General features: G+C 42.6%; 1 protein-coding gene across 1 annotated transcript in view; it reads right to left on the bottom strand.

Annotated features, from left to right (window-relative positions):
- Positions 1–21,234, bottom strand: part of KMT2A (lysine methyltransferase 2A) — a 76,250-nt gene extending 55,016 nt beyond the window's left edge. Inside the window, exon 1 of the mRNA XM_065417071.1 lies at positions 20,890–21,234. Coding sequence (XP_065273143.1) covers positions 20,890–21,234 — 345 coding nt within the window. The remainder of the gene's footprint in view (positions 1–20,889) is intronic.
- Positions 21,235–22,342: the final 1,108 nt, after the last annotated feature.

The raw sequence follows: 22,342 nt of genomic DNA, 5'->3' as shown, positions 1-22,342 counted from the left end.
GGGAATGTCCTCCCAACACGGTGATGGTCAGCCTGGACTTGGCACAAAGTTGTTTAAATCCCCCTCTACAGTTGTATTGCAATACATGACATAATACTTACTGGTACAGCTCCATTCCTCAGCAGTTTCAGGCTGGGGCCCCATTTGAGATTCGGGTGGCATCTTTGGGTCCTGGGCCTCTGGCTCAGGGTTGGGTGTGCCAAAGAGACCTTGGCTGTCTGTGAGAATCTCCTTCTGGTTGCTTGGATGTGATCAACTCCAAACTGTCCAAAACCCCAGGGGTGTTCTCCTTTGAAAAAAATCCAGTCCAGCTCCTCTTAGTACAGGCAACTACTGGGAGCATTACACGCGGTCCTGTTTTAGTCCATTGCATTCTTGTCGCTTTGTCGGAGGCTTCTTTGCTTTGACACAGCACTGGGCTGTGTCCCAATAGTACTGCTTTTTCCTGCATTTGTTCTGGCAGCCTCTAGTAGAACTTGGCATTCTGGTGATTGCCGCTCAGATGGGCTTGGATGTGCTCCTCTCCCCAAAAGTCAAGAAAGTCCAGGGCCTCCTGATAGGATCAACCAGAAGCATGGCTGCTATAATGGGTATGTGACTCGGTGTGTTAACATGCCACGAGCTGGAATTACAAAGGGGCACACCTGGCTGCATGCCAATATTTAAATAGAAAAAGGTGACATCCAGTCAAGATGACCCCAGAGCTGTAGAGGGTCCACAGGTAAACAAACAGACCAATCCAGGTATGAAACAATGTAGTGTGGGACAGCAACTGGAAGACTGCTAGAAGCAGTATAATTAATCCAAAACAGGGTTGCATTCACACAAATGTTATACCTGTAATACCTCATTCTGGGATAGAGTTATGTTACTTCCTAAACAGATTACTTAACACAGGTTAAGACACAAGAGAAAAAAAAAAAGAGTGTGTGTGTGGACACAAGGCAGTTTATACTGAAAAAAATTAAGTTATATAAAAACTTTCCTGTATAGTCCAGGTCTAAATTTTCAGACCAAAGGAGGACTGGATCAGAGCTGAACTCCCACACAGAGTGAAACCTTTCCAATACAGATTTTATGCTCTATCAGCTCCACGGATAAATAGACTTATGTTCCCTTATATTACCAGTGCCTTAAACTAAGTAATTTATAAGTTCATGTGTAAGTTTCTTTGGGTAACAAGAAATGTTTTGAAGCCATGCAAATCTGACCCAGACACTTCTTGGTTAGTAAAAGACCCTCAGGTTTGTCCAAGTCTCCTCCTGACAACTATCCACCCCATATGAAAATGGAACTTACCACGTCCCCTAAAGTGAACAAGGAAGCAAACACTGATCCTTATGAACATTGCAAGTTACCATCCAGTATCCAACTGAGTACACTAAATTGAAAAACAAAAAAAATAGCAAAAAGCCATCTTTGATATACCCTCCCACTGTCAGGATCCTGGACCCATTCCAATCATGTTTCAGGCCAGGACATGAAACAGAAATGGCATTAGTCATGCTTATGGATGATCTTTTGTCCAATGACAGAAGAAGGTGTCTATGCTTATATTATTAGGTCTTTGGGTTCTTTGTCACTGTAGACCACAGCGTATGACTAACCCACCCTGAAGAGGTATAGGGTTACTAGGAAAACAGTGAGTTGTAAGTAATCCCTTCTTATAGCTCACACTTGGAGGGTGGTGATGGACAACTTATCCTCCCTTATCAGAGTGCTCACCTACGGAGTCCTTTAGACCTGCATATTAGTACCCAATCTATTCAACAACTCCATTAAACTTCTTTGGGAAAATCATGACTTAAACATCAATATATAGATTATACCCAGGTCTTTTACTCACTGACATGGTTAGCCCTATCACCTAACTATTCCCGTCACTGTTTGAGATCAGCAAATGGATGAAAAGTGGCTGATGGAAACTAAACTCAACAATCAGAAGTGGGAAGACTTAAACACTCTGAAAAGCTAGCTACCATATACCTTCCCATCCTCGAGCAAGCATGGACACAAATAGGCAACTCAGTCCACAGCCTCAAAGTTCTTCTGGATTCATCCTTGTTTCTAGACATTCAAATAACTACAGCTGCTGAAACCATCTTTCAACAAGAAGATACACCTCTGACCCGATATAACATGAATTCGGATATAACGCAGTAAAGCAGCGCTCCGGGGGGGCAGGGCTGCGCACTCCAGCAGATCAAAACAAGTTTGATATAACGCGGTTTCACCTATAACACGGTAAGATTTTTTGACTCCCTAGGACAGCGTTATATCAGGGTAGAGGTGTAGTAGTACCCTGTTGTCAGAAAAAATTCTGGCTATATTAATCCACCCCTTTGTGACTCCCAAACTGGATTCCTGCAACTTACTTACTCAGAAATGAGTGCTGCAGCTCAAATAAAGCTCTAATTTGTCCAGAATAGAATACCAGGCCACCTGAGTGATATCAGCCACGGAAAAGCACCTCACTCTAGTGCTCCACGCAGACTGATTTACCGTAAGGCAGTGGTTCTTAACCCATGGCGCAATCAGCACACAGCTGCGGCCCATGTAACATCCTCAGGGCCATACAGGTAGTATATATTGTGTGGAGACATCCCACTTAACACATAGAGAGCTGCATATACGGCCCACAGTGGTAAATAGGTTGAGAACCACTGTTGTAAGGCATCGAGTTACAGGACAGCAGTCCTCATCTTTAGGGTCCTCCATAGCAATAGACCAAGTTACCTACAGAAGCACCACCTGCTAAGCGACCAAGACCCCCCATCAACAGTTACACTTCAAAGAAACTGTCAACCTCAAGCATAACACATCTGAAAACAAAGGACAGCTTTCTCAGCAACTGGCCCAAAATTACAGAACTTTTTTCCACAGATGTTTTTGTTTTAGTATTTTTCTTGAAAAATCAACAAAGATAAGTGTTTTTAAAAGAATGACCACAACTCTCACTGCCTTCAGAATAAAATGCATGACTTATTTCTTTAGCCTAGCCTTTCCACAACTGCAACAGAAAAAAAAATAGGAGAAAAAAGGAGGGGAGGGGCAACTGACTAAATCACAAGCTAACCAGAGCTGGGCTAAATCTATATTTGGATGGGAGACAACTGAGGAACACCTAGATGCTGAAACGAAGGCTATCAATGATTCAGTAGATGGTACTCCTTTTTGAAAAATGCAAAAACAATACTCCAACATGGCTTGGGGCACTGTGCTGCTAAGGCAGACTTTTTGGACAACATATTAAACAAAAGCCCTATTCATTTGGGGTAATTAAAGATTTCATAGTACATTTCATAAGAGCAGCATGTTGATCCAGGTGTCCTAGCCAAATTCCAACTTGGGCAATTACATTTCCCTCTCTAAAGTTCCTCTGCAGTTTCAAATGATGTGTCACACTCTACTTCCTGTCTTAAACTGTTATGTATTGTTGTATGGTGTAATATTCCACCTGAGAGATGGCTATAGTGACCCTCATTGTACAGTTTCTATAACAGTTTAAGTTTGTAAAGAGCTCTGAGATTCTTCTGGGTAAGAGGTATTACAAAAACGTAAGTGATTAAAAATAAAAGGTAGCAACGCCAATCAATCACAGAAAAGAAAAATTCTAACAATGCCAATACAGTACACCAATAGTACCATTCACTGAATTAGCTTGGGCCACCTCTTAATTTTTAACTTTGCTTGATAAGGAAGCCAAGATGAACCAATAGCAAAGCTTTTTTCTTGCGTCTATGGCACACTATTTTGCCTGAAAACAATACAAAACCTTTTTAAGTTTGTGTCTTATATGAGAAGGAAAAACACTTTCCACCTCCATTTTTTGCAAAGTAGGCAACAAAACCCAGTTGCAACCACTGAAGCATCAAGAACTTGTTTTTAAGAACTTAAACCACACATATGGACATCAATGTCTGTGAGTTTCTGCTGAAAGGCTGTCAAACCAGTTGTTTACAGCTACCGTATGCTCCTAACCTGCTTAACTATCATTCTCAGTAGGAAATGTTTGAGAAAAATCTATGTAAACCGATTGCTGAATGAAACAAAAACATACTAATCTATATTCTTAGGGCCAAATTTTGCCCTTGGACACAAGCATATAACATCAAATGACTTGAATGTGAGATGCATACATATCTGAGGTCAGAAATTGGCCCAACATGCACATACTTTTACTCCAAGAGGCAGACTCCAGATTGTATCTATTTGACACAGAAATGGGGCGGGGTGAATTAACACAATCCAGGGCTCTAGGCACAACATGACACAGAGCTCCCCATGGCTTTGCCATATCCCACTAAAAGTGGTGGTGGCAGGGACCCCACTTCTAGCGAGGCAGAAGTACAGGGCTCCCTTCTCTCATCAGGAGTCCCCTATACCCTCTGTGAAGGCAGAAGTCCCCTCTTCCCCCTGGAGAGGTAGAGGTGGCAGCCACAACCCTGTAGTTAGCCCAGAATATGGCGTGTATCTGCTTGAGATGGGTTGACTGGGCCTGCTGCACTTTTCTCCTGCCATATACAAGTCCTACAGTTCCATGGTGGTGTTGGCCTGGCCTCCCACAAAGTGCATCTGAGCGTTAACACCAGACTGAGATGCATGCAGCAGTTCAAACATCTCAGTTACTCTCTCAGGCTGTGTGCAAACATCACTAGATCAGTTGCACTTAGTTCATGTGAACAAGCTTCTTCTTACAACCATAAGAGCTAGAGGTTTTGTTTTTTCTTCTTCAAATGAAAGTTGAGTCTGATGTCATCACATAATTCCAGGAGATGAGGTCAGGGGCTTTATGCTATAGGCTCTTGATGGGAACTGTCGACAGTATTTTAAGAAACTCTTCTGACTAAACATAGTCAGCCTAGAAGATGTATAATCTCTCAAAATCTTCTGTAAAAAATTAAATCAGAATGAAAGTTTAAATGATTTCTGTATTCTGTCTACAGTCACCAGAAATTACATTTTTAAGTTGCCATTTATTACCCAGTTACAAAGCTTGCAATGGGAAAATTCTCCCTACAAGTCTTCACACAAGTTACGACATGAAAGGCATGTGTGGGTTAACTTGATAAAATGTTTCTGGAGTCCTTGTGTTTTAACTCCTTCAGTAGCAGAAACATCCTTCAGCAAGACAAAGAAAGGTCCAACTAAAGGCCATCTCATAATAATGTAGTAAAGAACTGGACAGTTTACAGAATACTATGCAATTTTCTGAACAAAAGCCCATTCAAAATTTTGAACAAAAATGTGTTCCAGTGAGTTGTCTCTTTAAAAAAAATTATGCAAATGAATATAATTTGTATAAATTCTTACTACTGGCTACTCTAAGAATACATTAAGATTTAAGTGAATATTTAAAGGTAGAGACATTCTTTCCTGCCTGGCAAAAATTGCCTCTGGTTTTCAATGCTCTAATTAAATACAAAAAAAGTCACTGCATTCTGTTTTTTGTGTTGTTCTCATGGAATAAGGTGGCAATCTACACATTTCACAGACCTCTGGGAATTTACCAACAAATATACAGGGGCACACTGATAAATCCATGAACTGCAATACTAATACGAGCTGCAAAGACAGGTACTGTAAACAATGCAAATTATATCCAGAAAGAGACGGCCCAACACAAAATTTAGATTTCTTAGTTTCAAAAATCTCATATCTAAACATGGACTCAATGCTAGAAAGATATGCTTAGCTCTGATTATGCTGACATTCAAATTTATTTATAATATCTGTATAGGCCTCAAAGTAGCACTGAAATACCAGACTGCCACATAGAAATACAATTCTCTGTATTTTATATTAAAGAGCGTGTGCACGTACACATACACATACACATACACACACACACACACAGAATCGTTGGGGGGAAAAGGAAGAGAAGAGAAATTGCTAGTTTTTCACTACTACACATTCTCTTTCCAGTGCCAGGGGAAGGAAGGGGAAAAGGAAAAACACTGGTAAAAAAAAAAAAAAAAAAAAAAAAAGCTCAACCACTTGCTTCTACAAATACACATCAAATACATTTTCAGAAATATAAAGACAATATTTATTTAAAGATCTAGTTACTGTTTTACCGAAAGAGAAAAACAGGGGTTGTGTGCCTAAATTTAAGGTAGAATTTAGATTAATAAAATTAAACTGAAATCCGAGCAGAGCAGTGAAAGGAATGCTGCAGAAGTGCATCACTCAAGGGCTCATATTTTGCACACAGCACTGCAATGAGCAATAGCCTTGTCATGTCTCTTTTGCCACTCCCCTTGAACACGTGGGGCTCACTGCAAGATGTAAACAATGTTACACAGAACTGACTTAGAAAGGATTAATACTTGTGGGGGGGGGGGGAGTGTTCTACAAAACTGACAAAAGGAGGGGGTGTTAAAAATCTACATATTCAACTCCATCAAATATTTTAGCATGTGTTTATGCTCTCCAAACAGAGAGTGAGAGAAAGAGCAAGAGAGAGCACAGAAAAATCACAAGCTACATATGATCAGTTACATTCCAAAACCTATCCCAAAGAGCCATTTGTCCCAAATACATTTTCCTTGATTTAAGGCTGCCAAGAACATAGACACACAGCATTTTCAAACAAACTGTAGCCTAGTACTAAGTGCAGGCAAGAAACCACTGATGTTTATTCTTTACAGACCAGAGCTCCCAAATCCTTAAAGTATTTACAGAGTCCTTTAGATCAAAGTTGTTGACAAACATGAAGGCAGATAGGCAAACTGTGGCATCATAATGGTAAGTGACATGCCCAAGATGAAAATAACTTTCTGCCAGATCCAAGAATAGAACCCAGGTGTCCAGACTCCCAACCTTTTCTCCGAACACTAGTCTATATTCCTTTCCAATTTCAGGTAAGAGCCCTAGTCCTCCAGACCTGCAATGTTTCCATAAGTCCCTTCTTTCTTTCCCTTCCTATGTCAATTTAGTTTCACTTTCTACCTCAAAATCCCCATTATCCCCTCCAGTTGCCTCACTTCCTTTCCCTTGAGGCTAAGTTTAGCAACGACTCCCAATAGCAAGGTCCACTGCTGCCTCCATCCCCCACATTCCCTGCCCACACAGCTTTGATCCAGTACTATTTTATGTCATTTCTGACCTCCCGCTCACCTCAGCAATCCAAATTGTGTCCTATTTCCCCCCACTTTTTCCACCCCAGCCACCTACCGTAGAACCCCTCCTCCCGTAAAGTACCACAACAACAAGCTGTGGACTGAAGGCACAGAGACTGTGTCTTGGAACTGAAGGTGCACAGCTACAAGTTGCTGGGTGGGAAAGAATTTCTTATCCAACAGCAATAGGTTGTGATGCTAGGATGAAGAAAAAGAATGAGAATGGAACAACAATGGACAAAAACCCTGAGGAAAGGAGACTGGACAGGTTTCAATCCGTGGAGAACTCTATGCCACACAGAACTCTGTGATAGCAGTGGTATAATGGAAGTGCAGCTCTCCAAATATTTGATTCTGAGGACCACTTTTTAGACTTAAAAAAAAAAACAAATCAGCTCACTAGGCAGTCTCTCAACCTCCCTACTGACTGGCTCTCAATATTTCATTCTGCAATATACCTGGAAGGACTATGAACACAATAGGTGATGGCCTACAGTTCAAGAACCATTGATATAGAAACAGTAGAACTGGACAAAAACATAGTCCTTGCTAGCACAGTTTCAACCATAAGGTGGACAGGGCTAAAGATAAATAATATTTTAAGACTGATGATAATAGCTATACTTCAAGGACTCAACTTCCAATGAGCTATTTTAAAACTGAAAAAAACCCAGAAAAGAGGTCTTACTGACTTTTGCTCTGATACAATCCAGTGTGGTTTGCCCATCAGGAAACTATGCAAGAAGCATACCACAATACAAAAAACAACGTAAATGCACAAAAGTATTTGCAGAAAAAAAGCAATAAGTACAAAGATTTATTTACATTATTCAACAGAAGACTATGCCCAACCACAAAGGCAAAGAAATTCAGAGTTTAAGCTAAAATAATACCTTATACCAAACCCAAACTGCCTGGCAATTGTAGCATATATGGCATGTAAAGTCATTCTCTGTTGGTAGACCATTACAAGTCCCAAACAGGGCGAGATACCTAATAGCATTAAATATTGTGTTATTTGAACACTTAATTTGTATGTTGTTTTTAAATAACATTAAAAATCTAATCATAAACATATAAAACACTCCTGTAATGTTCTGAGAAGGAAAAAGCCAAAACTGTACAAATCCAGCCTCCATGAAAATATACAAGACCCTACCTGTCAAGAAGTGCTGATGGACACAACTCATAACTTTATAAGGGCTGCTTTTGTTTCAATGGAGTTTCTGTCCACTAAAAGTCCTTGCAAAATTCCATCCTTGATGGAAACATCCTTGATACTAACTTTTATTTAAAGCTCTCACTCCTGTAATTGGAAATAATTCATAAAAATCACTAAGGGGCAAGCTGTAATGTAACACAACACACTGCTCTGGAGTAAATGCTTTCACCCACCTAGTGCTGAACCACATGAATGATTCATACCTTTTCTTATTTTCTGATTCAGAAAAGGTGAGAGCTGTTGATTTCTAATTTCACATAATAAATCCCATTAAAAAACTGCCTTTGAATCAGATTTTGCATGTATCCCTTCTTAAAACAGCCACTTTCAAGGTGATAAAGTCAGATTTCCCAGCCTCCATTTTGGTTCAGAGACCTATTTGGCCATTTGCTTAACTGGCTCCTTCCTTGAAAGTGGGCCAAGTATCATATCTTGTAAGAATCCAGCATACAGGTTACAGGCCAACCATAAACCCAATAACCTCCGTGTTCTGATGTAGATGGTGAGTCACTAAGATGACAAAGAATTTAATACTTTTTCAGCACTCACCTCAAAGGGCAGAATTTTGTGCATCTGGTTATGACTTTAGGCTGAGATTTCAGACTCCATAAGCTAAACTGTATTAAAGACCAAGGAACATGCAGTCGGGAGAAGACACCAAGGAAAAACCCAAGAGCTATAGGAAATGCTGTAGTGACTCAATACGCAGCCCTCTTCTCAGGGTCGGTAGTGTAATGGTGCCCCCACGACGATGCTGTGTGGCGTGCTACTTGGCCAAATCCAACTCTCATTTTTATACTCCGCCTATCGACGTTTCCCTAGTATAGTTTTAATTGGATACATTACTCTTCACTTCCCCTCCCCCTTTTAAAAGTTATTGTGCAGTATGACTACCATAAAGTGGCTACTATATTTATATTTCAACTGAGGATGAAGTGGTCCTTAGGCACATATAAATACTTTGCAATCCTTAATAAATATAACTTTTCTGGGGGGTGAGCAGGAATGACCAATTTTGGCTTATTAAACTGTCCTTTTATCAGCTATAATTCCATAATTAGCAACCTTTTGCTGAATTCCTAAGCCTGGCCATTAAAAATAAGTAATTTCAACTCATATTTTCAGAAGACCAACCAGACCTTTAAATCATTTAATTCCTGCTAGAAAACTACTCTAACAAAGAAGGGAGAAGTTGAAATAATACAACCCAGCAAGGAAAATCATCAAAATATACTGACGTTCAAATCTGCTTTTTGTTTCTCAATTCCTTGTTGTGGGTGTTCTTTATGAGTTGGTGTCATCTTCCCTGTCAATAGAAAGAGGCCAGAAAGAACAAAGACATGCTATACTGATCTAAAAGCCAGAACTACTAAGAACAGTATTAAGAAACATCCAGGGGTATCCTGTGCATCACAATACGAAGACAATAATTCTCTGCCTTGAAGAATTTATTCTGCAACTCAAAAGATCACAGTTGCAGGCACATTTCTGCTTTACAATAGTCTATGATGTTCTCATACATTTAGACCAATGCTCAGCTCTTTGCAAGATGACTTCTATTTTGTGTATATTGGAAATCTTTGAAAGTGGGGCTTCAGAGAAAAGAAGAGAGGAACTATAAATGCCTGTTAAAACACCTGAGTTCTCGTCTTTCTGGTAGAGAAGAAGGCAAACATAAATGTTTAAGGATATTTATCCAGAGACCAAAGATTCAGAGGGCCCACAATGTAGTTTAATAAAAATATCAGGCAACTTACCTTCACGAGAAAGAGACTAGTTTTCAGAAGGCAATCCTTTACATTACGTGCAAAGTTTGAAAGGAAACCAAACAAGAAAAAAAAGCAGAATTCCTGGATTAAAAAATAATTTGCATATTTACTTGCACACTATGGGTGTATTTGTTTAGAGTCTTGAAAGTCATTTCCAATAATATTCACCTTAAAGTTTTTTATGGATAAAGTTACGGTTGCAGACACATATCAGTGGCTTGAGTACATATTATCTTTCATGAATTTTAGCTAACGAAACACCTCTAATGTTAGAAACTCAGCAAATGCAAAGTTAAGGCTGCACGGCTCAAACAAGAGACACAAACTACTTTAACTGCCTCTGTAGAAAACCAGCCTAGCATATTCCCTTCTTTGCATGTAGAGTATCAAACACATACACCACAGCAAACTGATTTATCTTTTTTTTTTTATTGGAAACATGTTTCCAATACTAAGTGTGATGATTTGTCCCCATACTAACATTTGTTCTTTTCACTTAAGAGTTCTAATGGGATGATCTAGGCATATAATATTTACATATGGAGACAGCCTAGCTCTATGTCTAATGATACTTGGATAACTGGCTGGCACATATCATCACAGAACCAAATCTTGTGAAGCAATGAATGCACTCAGCACCTTACAGGATCAAGGTCCTTAATGAAGAAGGATTGCCTTCAGCATCTGTGCTATCTGCACAAAAAATACTGTAAAATTCTTGTATGAATGATGAAAAAAGCCATAAGCAATCCAACAACCATACAATTAAAATTAAGGCATTACAGGTATTTTTTAAATCAAAGAAAAAATGAAAACTTTATAGATGAATAAAATGTTTCCTACTTTTTTTTCAGAGCATTGTTTCTGGGGCTGAGTTAAGGACTTATTTGAGAAGTGCAACAACTGCTCATTTAATGGGTTTCTAATGTATGAAGGTTCCACCCACCTTAAAGTTTTTGAAAGGCAACATGTATTCAAAGCCATGACCCACATGTGCAACCTTTGCTTCACCTTAAAGGTAGAGGTGTGTGTGTGTATAAATTTCCTTAATTCCCTACTAGTCTTAACATAGGATTTAGCAGAGAATTAAGATTAGGAAAGGGAGAAGCTTCTCCTAACCCCTTCCCTCAGTTCTGCAGAAGGGGAGCCCGTCTCCTGCAACCTTTAAGAGTTGGGCTTCACTTGGGTAAATACATCAACTCCCTAGTACGTCTGATGAGGCTCATCAAGGGCTCCCAACAATTTCTCTGAACACTAAGAGACACCGCCACCCCCAACCTTATGCTTGTGCAGCATCTCATAACACCTAAATGCTTGAGAGGTATATGGGGAAAAGGGGCCATAAGGTGTTTGAGGGGGGTTGGGCTTTTGGTGAAGTCTGCAAGAAGTAGAGAGGACTAGGTAAAGGAGTTGAGAACCTCCTGGGGCTCATCAAAAGGAAGTCCTGCTGTTACAAACCAGAGACGGCACACTGAGTGGAATAGGGAAGAAAGTTCTGTGCTTTCCCTCGTCTTCTTATCCCACTTCCTTAAGAGCCTAACACACCTCTCTCCATCACCGAGTCTCTGGTTCAAAAGGGCATGAGGTAGAGCAGATTTCTGGAGGGGATGGAGGGAACAGGTGCCTTGCTGGAGAATACTGGAATAAAGCAAGGAAGATAGTGGTTCAAATGAGGAGGCAGAGCTGAGGAATTCAGAGTGTAGCAGAAGGCAAATGGGTCCTAGAGCTCCCCCTCTCAATTTGCCTCCCTATGGTCTGCAACAGAAGCAAATCTCCTGTGAGTCATTAGAAGGGACCCCAACTGTTGCAGTCCATATGAAGTCGGTCAGGTGGAAAAGGGAGAGAAGCATTAAATATTCCCCCTATGTTCTCTTCCTGAACACTTCCCCCTCACTCTTTGTATTTCTAATAGAGGGGTGCAGGGAGAGGAGCAGATGCCTTGGTAAAGAGAATGCTGAATCAGTTAAAGATGCGACAGGTATTGACACTCCATCCTGAGGAGACTGAAGCACGAACACAATTGCTCTGGTGATCTTAATGTAAGTTACCATAAAGCATAACAGGGTGATTAAAAACCATGATGATTTTAAACATGACTTCATTTACCCGAGAAAACATAATGCAACACAAAAAGGTCGCTTGGGAAAATAAATAAAAGGATGAGAACAGGCCCTCCAGTATGACAAGGAGGCGAAAAGCCCAATGTCGCAGACAGGGAGCATCCCCTAGATCTAGAGGGCAGAAATACATTGAAACTCTCCTATCAAAATATTACAGACTAGCTAGACAGTTCATAGGTTTAAGTTCTTACTCAATGGACAAAATCTTTTCATTACGACCAGTGTAATTCACTGAGAGAAAATCATATTTAAATCTTTAGGATGATGAATTAACAGACCACTTTAATAAGACTTTGCAGCAACATTACAACATTTTCCAAAGTTATTACATCTTTGGATAGAACAAGGAATTCTGATTTTTAAAATGGGTTTCGACTGGAAAGTTCTCCTAAAGATACTGATTCCACTGGTGTCTCAGTTTTGGAGCATAATATGGATTCTTAGAGGCAAACGGAATCATTCTTGTCATCAAAACTGACAGGCAGAAGGACTAGAAATAAGAATGCAACTTTCCAGGCAGCACTTGGGGGAAGGGGGCATATTTATTTTAAAGACAAGTATTTGAACAATGATTTACTTTACTTCATCTCCTACACCCTAGTTTTTGGTTCATTCTTCAAAAGTCTAACAGTTCTACAGTATCTAATTCTCCTTGGAAAGACAAGCGAGAGTCTGTCTTCAGAAGCTAACTCTGAAGACTGTCCAGTAGTTACTGGCATAACATCTAATGCACTCCCATTATATTGAAAAGTCGACAAAGCAACAAATTACCATGTCAGCATCAAGCTAGATGTTCATGTGCACATTCTGATCAAAATAACTGGATCCTTAAGCTACCCCAATAAGCACATCTCTGAATTTCGAAATTACTACTATGAGTTGCATTGTCATTTACAAGCACCAGAGCATTTGGAGTTCTTGTTATATCCAGCCTAGCAAAGTGAGGGCTCATTTGACTTCCACATTCTTATAAGTGAATGCCTGTCCAGAAACTGAGAATGAGAATGTCACATCTGTTGGCACTTAGTCTAGAAATAGAGGTACAAAGCAAAATCAGCTTGTAAGACTTCTCAGAAAGCACAGCAGAATTATTCACTATGTTGCCTCGACATAATACAAGCTCTAAAGAGGAACAGGAATAGAAGAAATTCTGCTTCAAAATGAACCCTACATTTTTAAACTGGCTCCCCATATCCTTAACAATTATAAGTTACAGGAAGAGCGGCATAAACACAACCAGAACTCCAGCTTCCAGAGTCTCAATTGACAACTAATTTTAGAATTAGAAAATCAAACTGAACATCCTATTCTCACAAAATTACTACAGTGCGCATTCGAGGAGCATTGGCTTAGTCTGGTCTGTTAAAGCCAGATAATATTTGTTAGGTGTAACTCAGAAAACATCCAGTGCTATTACAGAGTTAAGATGAATGCAAAGATCACCCCCATGACCTAAACTCCAAGCAGCAGCCACAAACACTCTAACAAAATATTTAATCAGTCCAAGGTTTTCCAGGTAGTTGATGGTGTACCTCTAGTTGTGTTCTATCAACCCTGCCCATGCTCTCATTACTCTTGAGTCTATATGAATAATCTCTAGTCACAATTTTCACTCTGAGTGAACAGGAAATGCTTTCTGCAACGTGAAACACCTGAAACGGTTTCATTCTGATGGCAACATCCTTTCAGTAAGGCCTGTGAAGCAGAGGGTCACCCAAAGTGTTATACAGAAACTGTGCATCACCTCAGTATCCTGCACTCAATGAGTGAAAAGTGAAACAGATAGAATTTGGGAAACTGAACAGTCCTGTCAATGCACCACTTTTGCTAAGCTAGTTCTTCTCCTGTCAGTTTCTTAAGTGGGACATTTAGAAAGCAATACTTAGGATAAACTGAGAGAACTGAGAATAGATAAAAAAATTGTAGATTTTTTTAATCATTCATGTCCATTTTATGTTTAACAGTCAAAGTTGCCCAGACACATCAAAGCAGAATACTGAAACAATTCAGATACTTCTGGACAGAAATATAATTGTACTCTAAAGATGCTGTTCCAATCTGTAAAGAAAGTCCAGGGGAAATGGCCAACTGCATCTTTCAATAACCTCATAAGAGAGATCTCCAGATCCTCTTTGTATCCTGACAAGTATTTTAATGGCTGTGAGAGCAGGAATCAGAGACGCGGGTTCAGCAATGATGCCATTGTCTGTCTCATACTGATGAACCATCAACAAAGCCATTTGGCTCTCGATTTGAGAGAATGCCTTTACTAAGTCCAGGCTAAGTTCTAGACAAGCTTTTTATAGGATGAATTGAAAAGGGAATAAAAAGAGTGGGATTTTTGCTTGTCCCTTCCATACCAATACAACGTAGTTCCTCTAATTGAAATACCGACCCTTGAAGCAGGTAACATTTTTCTCTTTATAGGAATATGAACTTTCCCAAAACAACACTCCAGCAAAATGCCTTCTAGCCTCAGCATTTATGTACCTAAGCCAATGAGAATTCTTTTAACAAATTTAAAGATCAGTGGCATTTCTGCTACCACCCTTACATGCAGCTAGAATTTGGGTAAAGTTTCAGAGATATGTGGGGCCATAACTGTAGTCTCCTTGGATGGAAGCTCCCAGGCTATTGCTTCCACAAAGTTGCAATGCCTATGATCACCACTCTACAACATTTGTCTGGCTGTTTAGAGTGGTGGAAACAGGTAAGTAAAGGGTCTGGCTAAGAATCAATTTAGAAATATACTCTAAACCAGTAATAAAAGTTTGCTAGATAAATTTTCAAAACCAAATCTCAAAAAATTATGTGGTGGGGACAAACATCTTCTGACTGACTTAAATGCTGACTGAATGGCCCAGGTTCCTAATCTTAACTCTGTTGCATACCCTATTCCTCCTCTCAACCATGCCCCCAAATCATCTTGTTATGACTTCAATACATAAAATAAGAGGGAACAGCTGAACAAGACAAATCAAAAGGTCCTTGAAATGCCAATTCATTAGCTATAGGCAGTACATGCCGGGGCACTCAAAGGGTTAAGTGGTAATAAATGGAGCAGGTGGCAGGCTTTTGCACCTATGTTTGTAAATCCTGTATGTATATCCATCACAAACAGTTTCAAAAGGGAAAAGAGAGGGCAGTGCTTTTGCACCTTGTAACAAGTGGTTATGGAACACATATAGCAAAACATTGTGTGTTTGTGTGGAACACATGCAACAGTATGGGAGGAAAGGCAACCCTAACAATGAAGAGAGAACTTCTTTATACCCTCTCCCCCCAAATTAAGAATGGCTGAAAGATTAACTGCTACCTGAAGGAGGCAACAGGTTACTCGACTGTCCCCACCCACTCTGATTCCTTGGACTGAATCTGATGTGGTATGATAATATCCACAGTTCAATAATCTGACTCCTACACTTGAAAACTAAGCGGGGGAGGAGGGGATGACACAATGTTAATTCAATAAAACATTTTAAGGATTGTATTGTGAGTAGCATAGCTGAGAGAACCACGATGCCAAAGAGTTCTGATGCTTATACTGTTAACATGCCAAGACACAGTAAGAGATAACACCACCATCGCTAATGCAACAGTACATTATAAATCATTGCCTTCTTTGAAAAGTTGGACATAAAACATTCCATCAGAAAGAATCAACTTTCTCACAATCTACAACCCAGCATACTTGTATTCTGAGAGCTGCATACAACCAGCATTCAGCAAAGTAAGGAAACATTGAGAGAACCCTAACAGGACCCTGGTTTAGTATGGTTATAATTTATACTTTAATTTTAATATTTCTTATGAAGGAGCCTAGAACAATTCAGGAAGACCAGGTGTGAAAAAACAGGAATGTTCAATATCTTTGGTTACAACATGCATTTAATCGGTCAGGATTTGCTTTACATAAATACCTAATAATAGTCTAAATCTCTCCAGCCACATATACTTAATAAGCTACCACTAATAGGCAGAGCTCTGTAACTGTACTTCAGTAATTAAACACACACACAGTTTTACAATGACCCTTTAACATAAAATTAGGAGAGGAAGTTATGAGACACAAAATTTTAATACAAGTGCAGGAAAGAAATTATCTGTCCTATTCAGCTCAGGCATGACTATGGCAGTAATAGAAAGCCACTCCTACCAACACATGTATCTAGTGCAATTTCAAAACAAGTCAGCCATTAGTGAACCTTTAAAGCTCTGATGTTTGCCTCATAGAAGATTATGATCCATTTATAATTACAGCAATACTACCAGTGTCACTACAATTACTGTTAAGATCTGACTTTCATTTTAAACTCCTTTTCCAGGGATCTGTAACTGTTTAAACTTGCATCAAGTTGAAACTAAGTATAGCTTTAATTAAACATAAAGCTTCAATTAAACATTATTTGAAACAACATAGCTGGCCGACATTTAACTCTGATAAAGAGCAGTTGTACATAAGCACTTTTCCTGGTTTCTACTATACAAAAATGCCATATTATAGTCTAGAGAATAAGTAAACAAATGCTATCCAAAATCCTCCTGATTATTAAACTCAAGGTAATGGTTCCACTCAGATCAAGTAGAAAGGATTTGATGTGAACAAGATTTTTTCAATCTGTTTTGGTTCTACTATGTGAAAACTCCCCCATCTATTGCTAAGTCAAAGCCTAACATTTTAGTATTTCATTCTACAGATTGAAAAAAAAAAGATAACGCAGCTCAGTGAAAGAAACTGAACTGTACTAGAAGCAAAGGATTTGCACAAAATCAACATTGGCTGGGAATTGGAGAAGATCCATTGGCCTTCCTCACCCCTTAAATTATTATTGAGTAACAAAGAAAATTATAATTATGTTAATAATGTTAAAGTTTCACTGAATGGACAGAAACAAGAAGTCATATCTGAAAGAGCTGCTCTGTTTTTCTTTGGCTCTTTTGTGCCCAGGATTTTCAGCACATGCAATATAACAAGTAAGATCGACTATGTTCTGGACCATGGCACAAAGAGGTGAGTGAAAGTTTGAGTGCAACACTTAACTCTGAGTTTTTCTGATTTTGTTGCATTAAATTAGAATCAATGTTAACAGCACATTTTTGGTAGTTGCATAAAAGAGACCAGACCAGAGTAAAAGCTGCTTAAAAAATAGTACCGACCATAACACAAATTTACACAATAATACAACAATTTCTTACATGCGATTTTGATCTCCAAGGATTCCTGGACATTACATTTAGCTCCATTCAGACTTATCAAATATTACATAATCACTAAGATTTCAACTCAGGATGAGTCATTTTAGAGCAGGTAAGCAGCAGGTTTTGATCAGCTTAGTTCAGGAAAAATCCTTGACTTCATGGAAATCACGAACAATGTAGATGTTATGCAACTATTCACAAGACACTACTTAAGTACAATGAGTCCCAGGTAAAAGGAGACTGGACTCTTGGAGGTAAGGATGATAAAGAAGCTTTGCCCCCAAATTCCTGTCACAATCAGGGGCTAGAACCCTACTGGCCAGATAGTAAACCTAATGCTACTCCATCCCATTCAACAGGGAACGGAGTCAAACTTTTGAGCTGGATTTTGAGTAATATGCTGCATTACTTTAGATTAGTGTAATCTTTATGATGAACATGCTCCCAACCTTCTGACCTCCATATTCAGAGATCATCTGTTAAAATAACCAAGTCACTGAAAAGCAACAGACTAACAGCTAGTCTGATCTTAAGGAAACACTACCTACTGAAAACACAGGAGGGAGCAATATGTTTCTACCAGTTATGAGAAAAAACACTGAATCTATTAAAGTTGTATGGCACTTTTAGTGTGTTTGGGTATCTGCCTTGCTACTGTGGAGTCTCAGAATACCATTCACAATGTAGTTTTAAATCAATTTGAACAGGAGCTCAGGTATTATTCCATACTGGTCTATATGATGTCATTTGAAATTCAACTAATGCTTCCTCACAGGCTACAACCAATAAACTACCAGGGAAACTTCATTTTTTCCCCATCTCATAACACTAGAAGACAGGAGTTTTTCAGCAGCTTAATAAAAATTAAAAGGTAATTTGTCATAGCCTAATAGATAAACCATTCTTACCAGCAAACAAAGCTCTTTCTCATACAGAGTTGTAATTAGAGGTTGTTAATTACCATAAAATACTGCTCTTCTGCTTATCTTAAAGTATTTGCTAGTTGACCATTTAGTAAATGCATTTACCTCTAAGACAAGAAATATTTTCTTCATTAACAGTAAAGGACAAGTTTGTCCTCATTGCTTTCTTTATATGATGTCCTTAGATTCAAACGCACAAATATTTTCTAATACATATTAGAATTGTCTCTAAATTCCAAAACACACATGGGGATGAAAGGACAAAAATCCACTGCCATATATAAATCCTCTTTTCTTTTTAACCCCTGCCTCCTATGCCTCAAAATAATAATTCTATGATCAGTAGGCTGACTGTTCCGGTTTCATTTTTTGCCAGTCAACTCATATTTATAAGATAGTAACTTCCTTCAAGTTGATACAGTAACTTTAATTTAACCTAATCTTTTAATCATTATATCCAGCCAAAGGGAGTTTGTGTTATTAAGTAAAGGGATGTTTTCCCCTGCGTAATTTGAGTGGTTTAAAACAAATATTTGTTTTTGTTAAAATGTTCAGGTTACATTAAATGAAATGTTTTCATTAAATTGTTATAATAGTTTGTTTGTAATTAAACATCCCCTTGCAATGCATGAAATTCATATACTGTAGGACTGTGCTAGTGGCTAGCAAACTGCCCCAGAAAATGAAAATTACTATAAACAACATTTGAAACTGACCAGCCTGGTTTTACTGTACAGGATGAGGATAATACAAAAAGTAAACACTAAAAATTGTGAGAAGCAATTAGCTTTCTATAATTATTTCACTTTTAATAACTTTGGATATTAACAACATAAGAAAGCAATCCTGTTGGTTTTTAAGAGTGTGATTTTGAGAGTTTTCCTTTAAATCAAAATATGGAATTGGCCCTTCAAAAGTAAGTATGTTCCTGGTATGTTGCCAGAAAAAATTCCATCTTTGGAAGGCTGTGAATGGTAGTACTTCAAAAAGGAGAGAAACACGAAAAGGGGATGCTGCAGCTAGTAGTAAGTAACACGCCCCCATCATGTCTTCCCAGCACTGTCAAAAGGCGGGTTGTTGTCAGACTCCTGATCTGGCTGCCTTAGAAACGCTTAGAAAAAAATTAAGGCAGGAAGATGAACAACTCTACAAAAATGCCAACCCCTTTTTGCAATTAAGCTGCTTTCTCCCCCATCTTTTCTGCCCCTGGGGGTCTCCCTCCAAGTCCAGGTGCAGCGGAGGGTGGTGAAAGGGAGAAGGGTTGAACAGGATTTGTGTGTGCGCGCTTGTGGCACCAACAGCAGGGCACACAGGAGGCGGCTGGTTGTTGACATCTTTCCCTTTCTGTTTCAGTCAAGCGCACTTCAGAGCATCCCTCCCCTCCCCCTCCTCAGCCCCCAGCAGCTGTTGTTCATGCTCCCCAATCCTACCTATTTAAATCCCTTTACCCATTCAATCCTAAAGAAAACAAATGTAGAAACTCTAATATCTGGACATATCAGAAGAGGCATTTATCTGAATAACTCCCCTTTTAGAAGGAACGGAATAAAGATCCAGCGTCAGACGTGGACCCCCATCGCCTTCTGTTTATAAAAGGGGACAGGGGCAAGTTCCTTTTACCCATCCTCTCCTGATCAAGAGAAGGGAAGGAGCAAATGTGCTTTACCCACCCTCGCTTGCTCACAACAGAGAGGGAAGAGTAAATATCATTTATCAGCCCTACCTGCTGATGATGGGGGGAAGCTTTTTACCCACATCCTTCTGCGGCTACTGATGGTGGGGAGCACATGCTCTTCACCCACCCTCACCCCTCCTTCCTAGCCTTCCTCCCATGAGAGGCAGTTGCTAGGGCGCCTTCCTCCTGGAGAAGGATGATGGAGAAAGAACTGAGGAAGAGGATCAATAACAAAATGTCTGAGTTGGGGGGAAGCAATCTCTCTGAGGGGGAGGCAGGCTGCTCTTCGCCCCCGAGTAGGGCCGGTGGGGAGTGTCTGCTCAGTCTGGGGATGGGATGGGAGGAGTATCTCCTGCTCTACAAAACGCTGCTGCGGCTGCTGCCACCTCCCCTCCTTCTCCCATATCCACCTCGGGGGAGCAGGGCCTTTCCCCCTCCGCACCCCGCTAGGGGTGGGCAGGTGCCAGCCTGGGGAAGCTGGCGGAGGAGGTGTGGGGTGGAAGCTCACCTGCGCCGGGCTGCGCTGTGTACCACGCGCGGGAGAGGGTGGCTTGCTCCCCAGGCAGGCAGAGGGGGTGTGCCCGCCGGCACCGGGGGAACGGCGGGGAGCAGCCGGCTCTGTCCGGGGGGCAGCAGCCGGACCCCACGGGGTGCGGTGCGGTGCTCCCCCCCAGGGAGGCGGCTCGCGGGCCGGGGCCGGGGCCGCTCCGCCCGCTGGGTGTGCGCACGGAAGGGGTGTGCCCTCCGGCCCCAGGGCGGAGCGGGAGATGCTCTCCGGGGCAAGCAGCCCCTGGCTCAGCCTCCCGGGCTGCTCCCCGGAGCCGGGCGCCAGGCTGTCCCCTCCCCCGGCCCGTCCTTACCTCTCCGCTGCCCGCCTCGGACCCGCAGGCCGCCCGGAACCGCCGCAGGTTGATGCCGATGGCGGCCGAGACCTGCAGCGCCGCATCGAAGCCGGGTCCTACCCCGGCCGCGGGGCCCCCAGGGCCGCCGGAGCCCGGCACTGCCCCGCCTCCCCCGCTTCCCGCCGCCCCGCTGGAGCCCGGGGCCCCCAGCTCCCCATCGCCCGCCCCGGCCTGAGGCGGCGGCTCCGGGGCCCGTAGGTTCCGCACGGCCGGGACCCGGAGGCGGGACCCCCCCAGCCCCCGGCGGCCCCAGCCGCCGCTGCCGGGCCGGGCAGGGAAGCGCCACCGACCGCTGTGCGCCATCTTTACTGTGAGGCGACGAGCCAGAGAGCGGGGCCGGGCCGAGCCCTGGGGCCTGGATACACCTCGCGCGCCGATAGGGGCGCTGCATAGCAGCCGCGACAATACAGAGTGCGGGGCTCCGCCATGGGGTGGCCCGGGCAGCTGGATAATTCATACGTCACCCATAGACACCCAGCATAATGCGGGCCGGCATCCAGGGCTCCGGCGAAACCACAGCGCGGCTCCGGGGCCTGGATGCGGCGTAACGCGGCCATAGCGGCCCAGTATAACTCCGAGCCCCGTGCCAGGCGCGGGGCCCCGGCAGCGGAATACCCGGGCCCTGCTTGCGGCATAACCCACCGGCGGGCTGTGCATAACTCCGAGCGTTATACAGGGTCGGGGCCGAAGGGCAGGGCGGCGCGGGCACGCGCTGCGGCACAGCCTGCGCACGAGCACGCTGCCGGCCCCGGGCGGCGCGGGGCCCCGGGCCCTGGATAGTCCATGCGGGCGCGGTGCGGGCGCTGCAGAACCCGGCCGATAGACAGGCCGCGGGGCCCCACAATGGGCCCGTGGCGGACCTGAGCGCACGGGCCGGCCGCCCTGGCGCAGAGGGGCCCGGGACTCTGGATGCCCCCGGCCCCGGGACTCACGGAGCGCTGCTCGCTTCTCCTCCCTGCGAGAAGAGCCCCGCCCCGGCCGGAGCCCCCCCACCCTGCCAGGCTGGAGCCCCCTCTACTGCCAGCCCCCTAGGCAGAGCCCCCCCCATACACAGCCAGGACACCCCACCCCACCCCACCTCCTGCCTGTCCTGCCAGCCACACCCCCACCTGCCCATCTCCCCCGGCCAGAACCCCCCTGCTCTGCCAGCCGCCCCCCCCACCTGCCCATCTCCCCCGGCCAGAACCCCCCTGCTCTGCCAGCCGCCCCCCCAACCTGGCCAGCTCCCCCGACCAGAACCCCCCTGCTCTGCCAGCCCCCCCCCCCACCTGCCCATCTCCCCCGGCCAGGACCCCCCTGCTCTGCCAGCCCCGCCCCAACCTGCCCATCTCCCCCGGCCAGAACCCCCCTGCGCTGCCAGCCTGCCCCCCCAACCTGCCCATCTCCCCCGGCCAGAACCCCCCTGCGCTGC

This window comes from Emys orbicularis, chromosome 15 (assembly GCF_028017835.1).
Source record: "Emys orbicularis isolate rEmyOrb1 chromosome 15, rEmyOrb1.hap1, whole genome shotgun sequence".
Lineage (NCBI taxonomy): Eukaryota > Metazoa > Chordata > Testudines > Emydidae > Emys > Emys orbicularis.
Note: the sequence above shows the minus strand (reverse complement) of the source record. Positions and strands in the feature narration are given on the sequence as shown.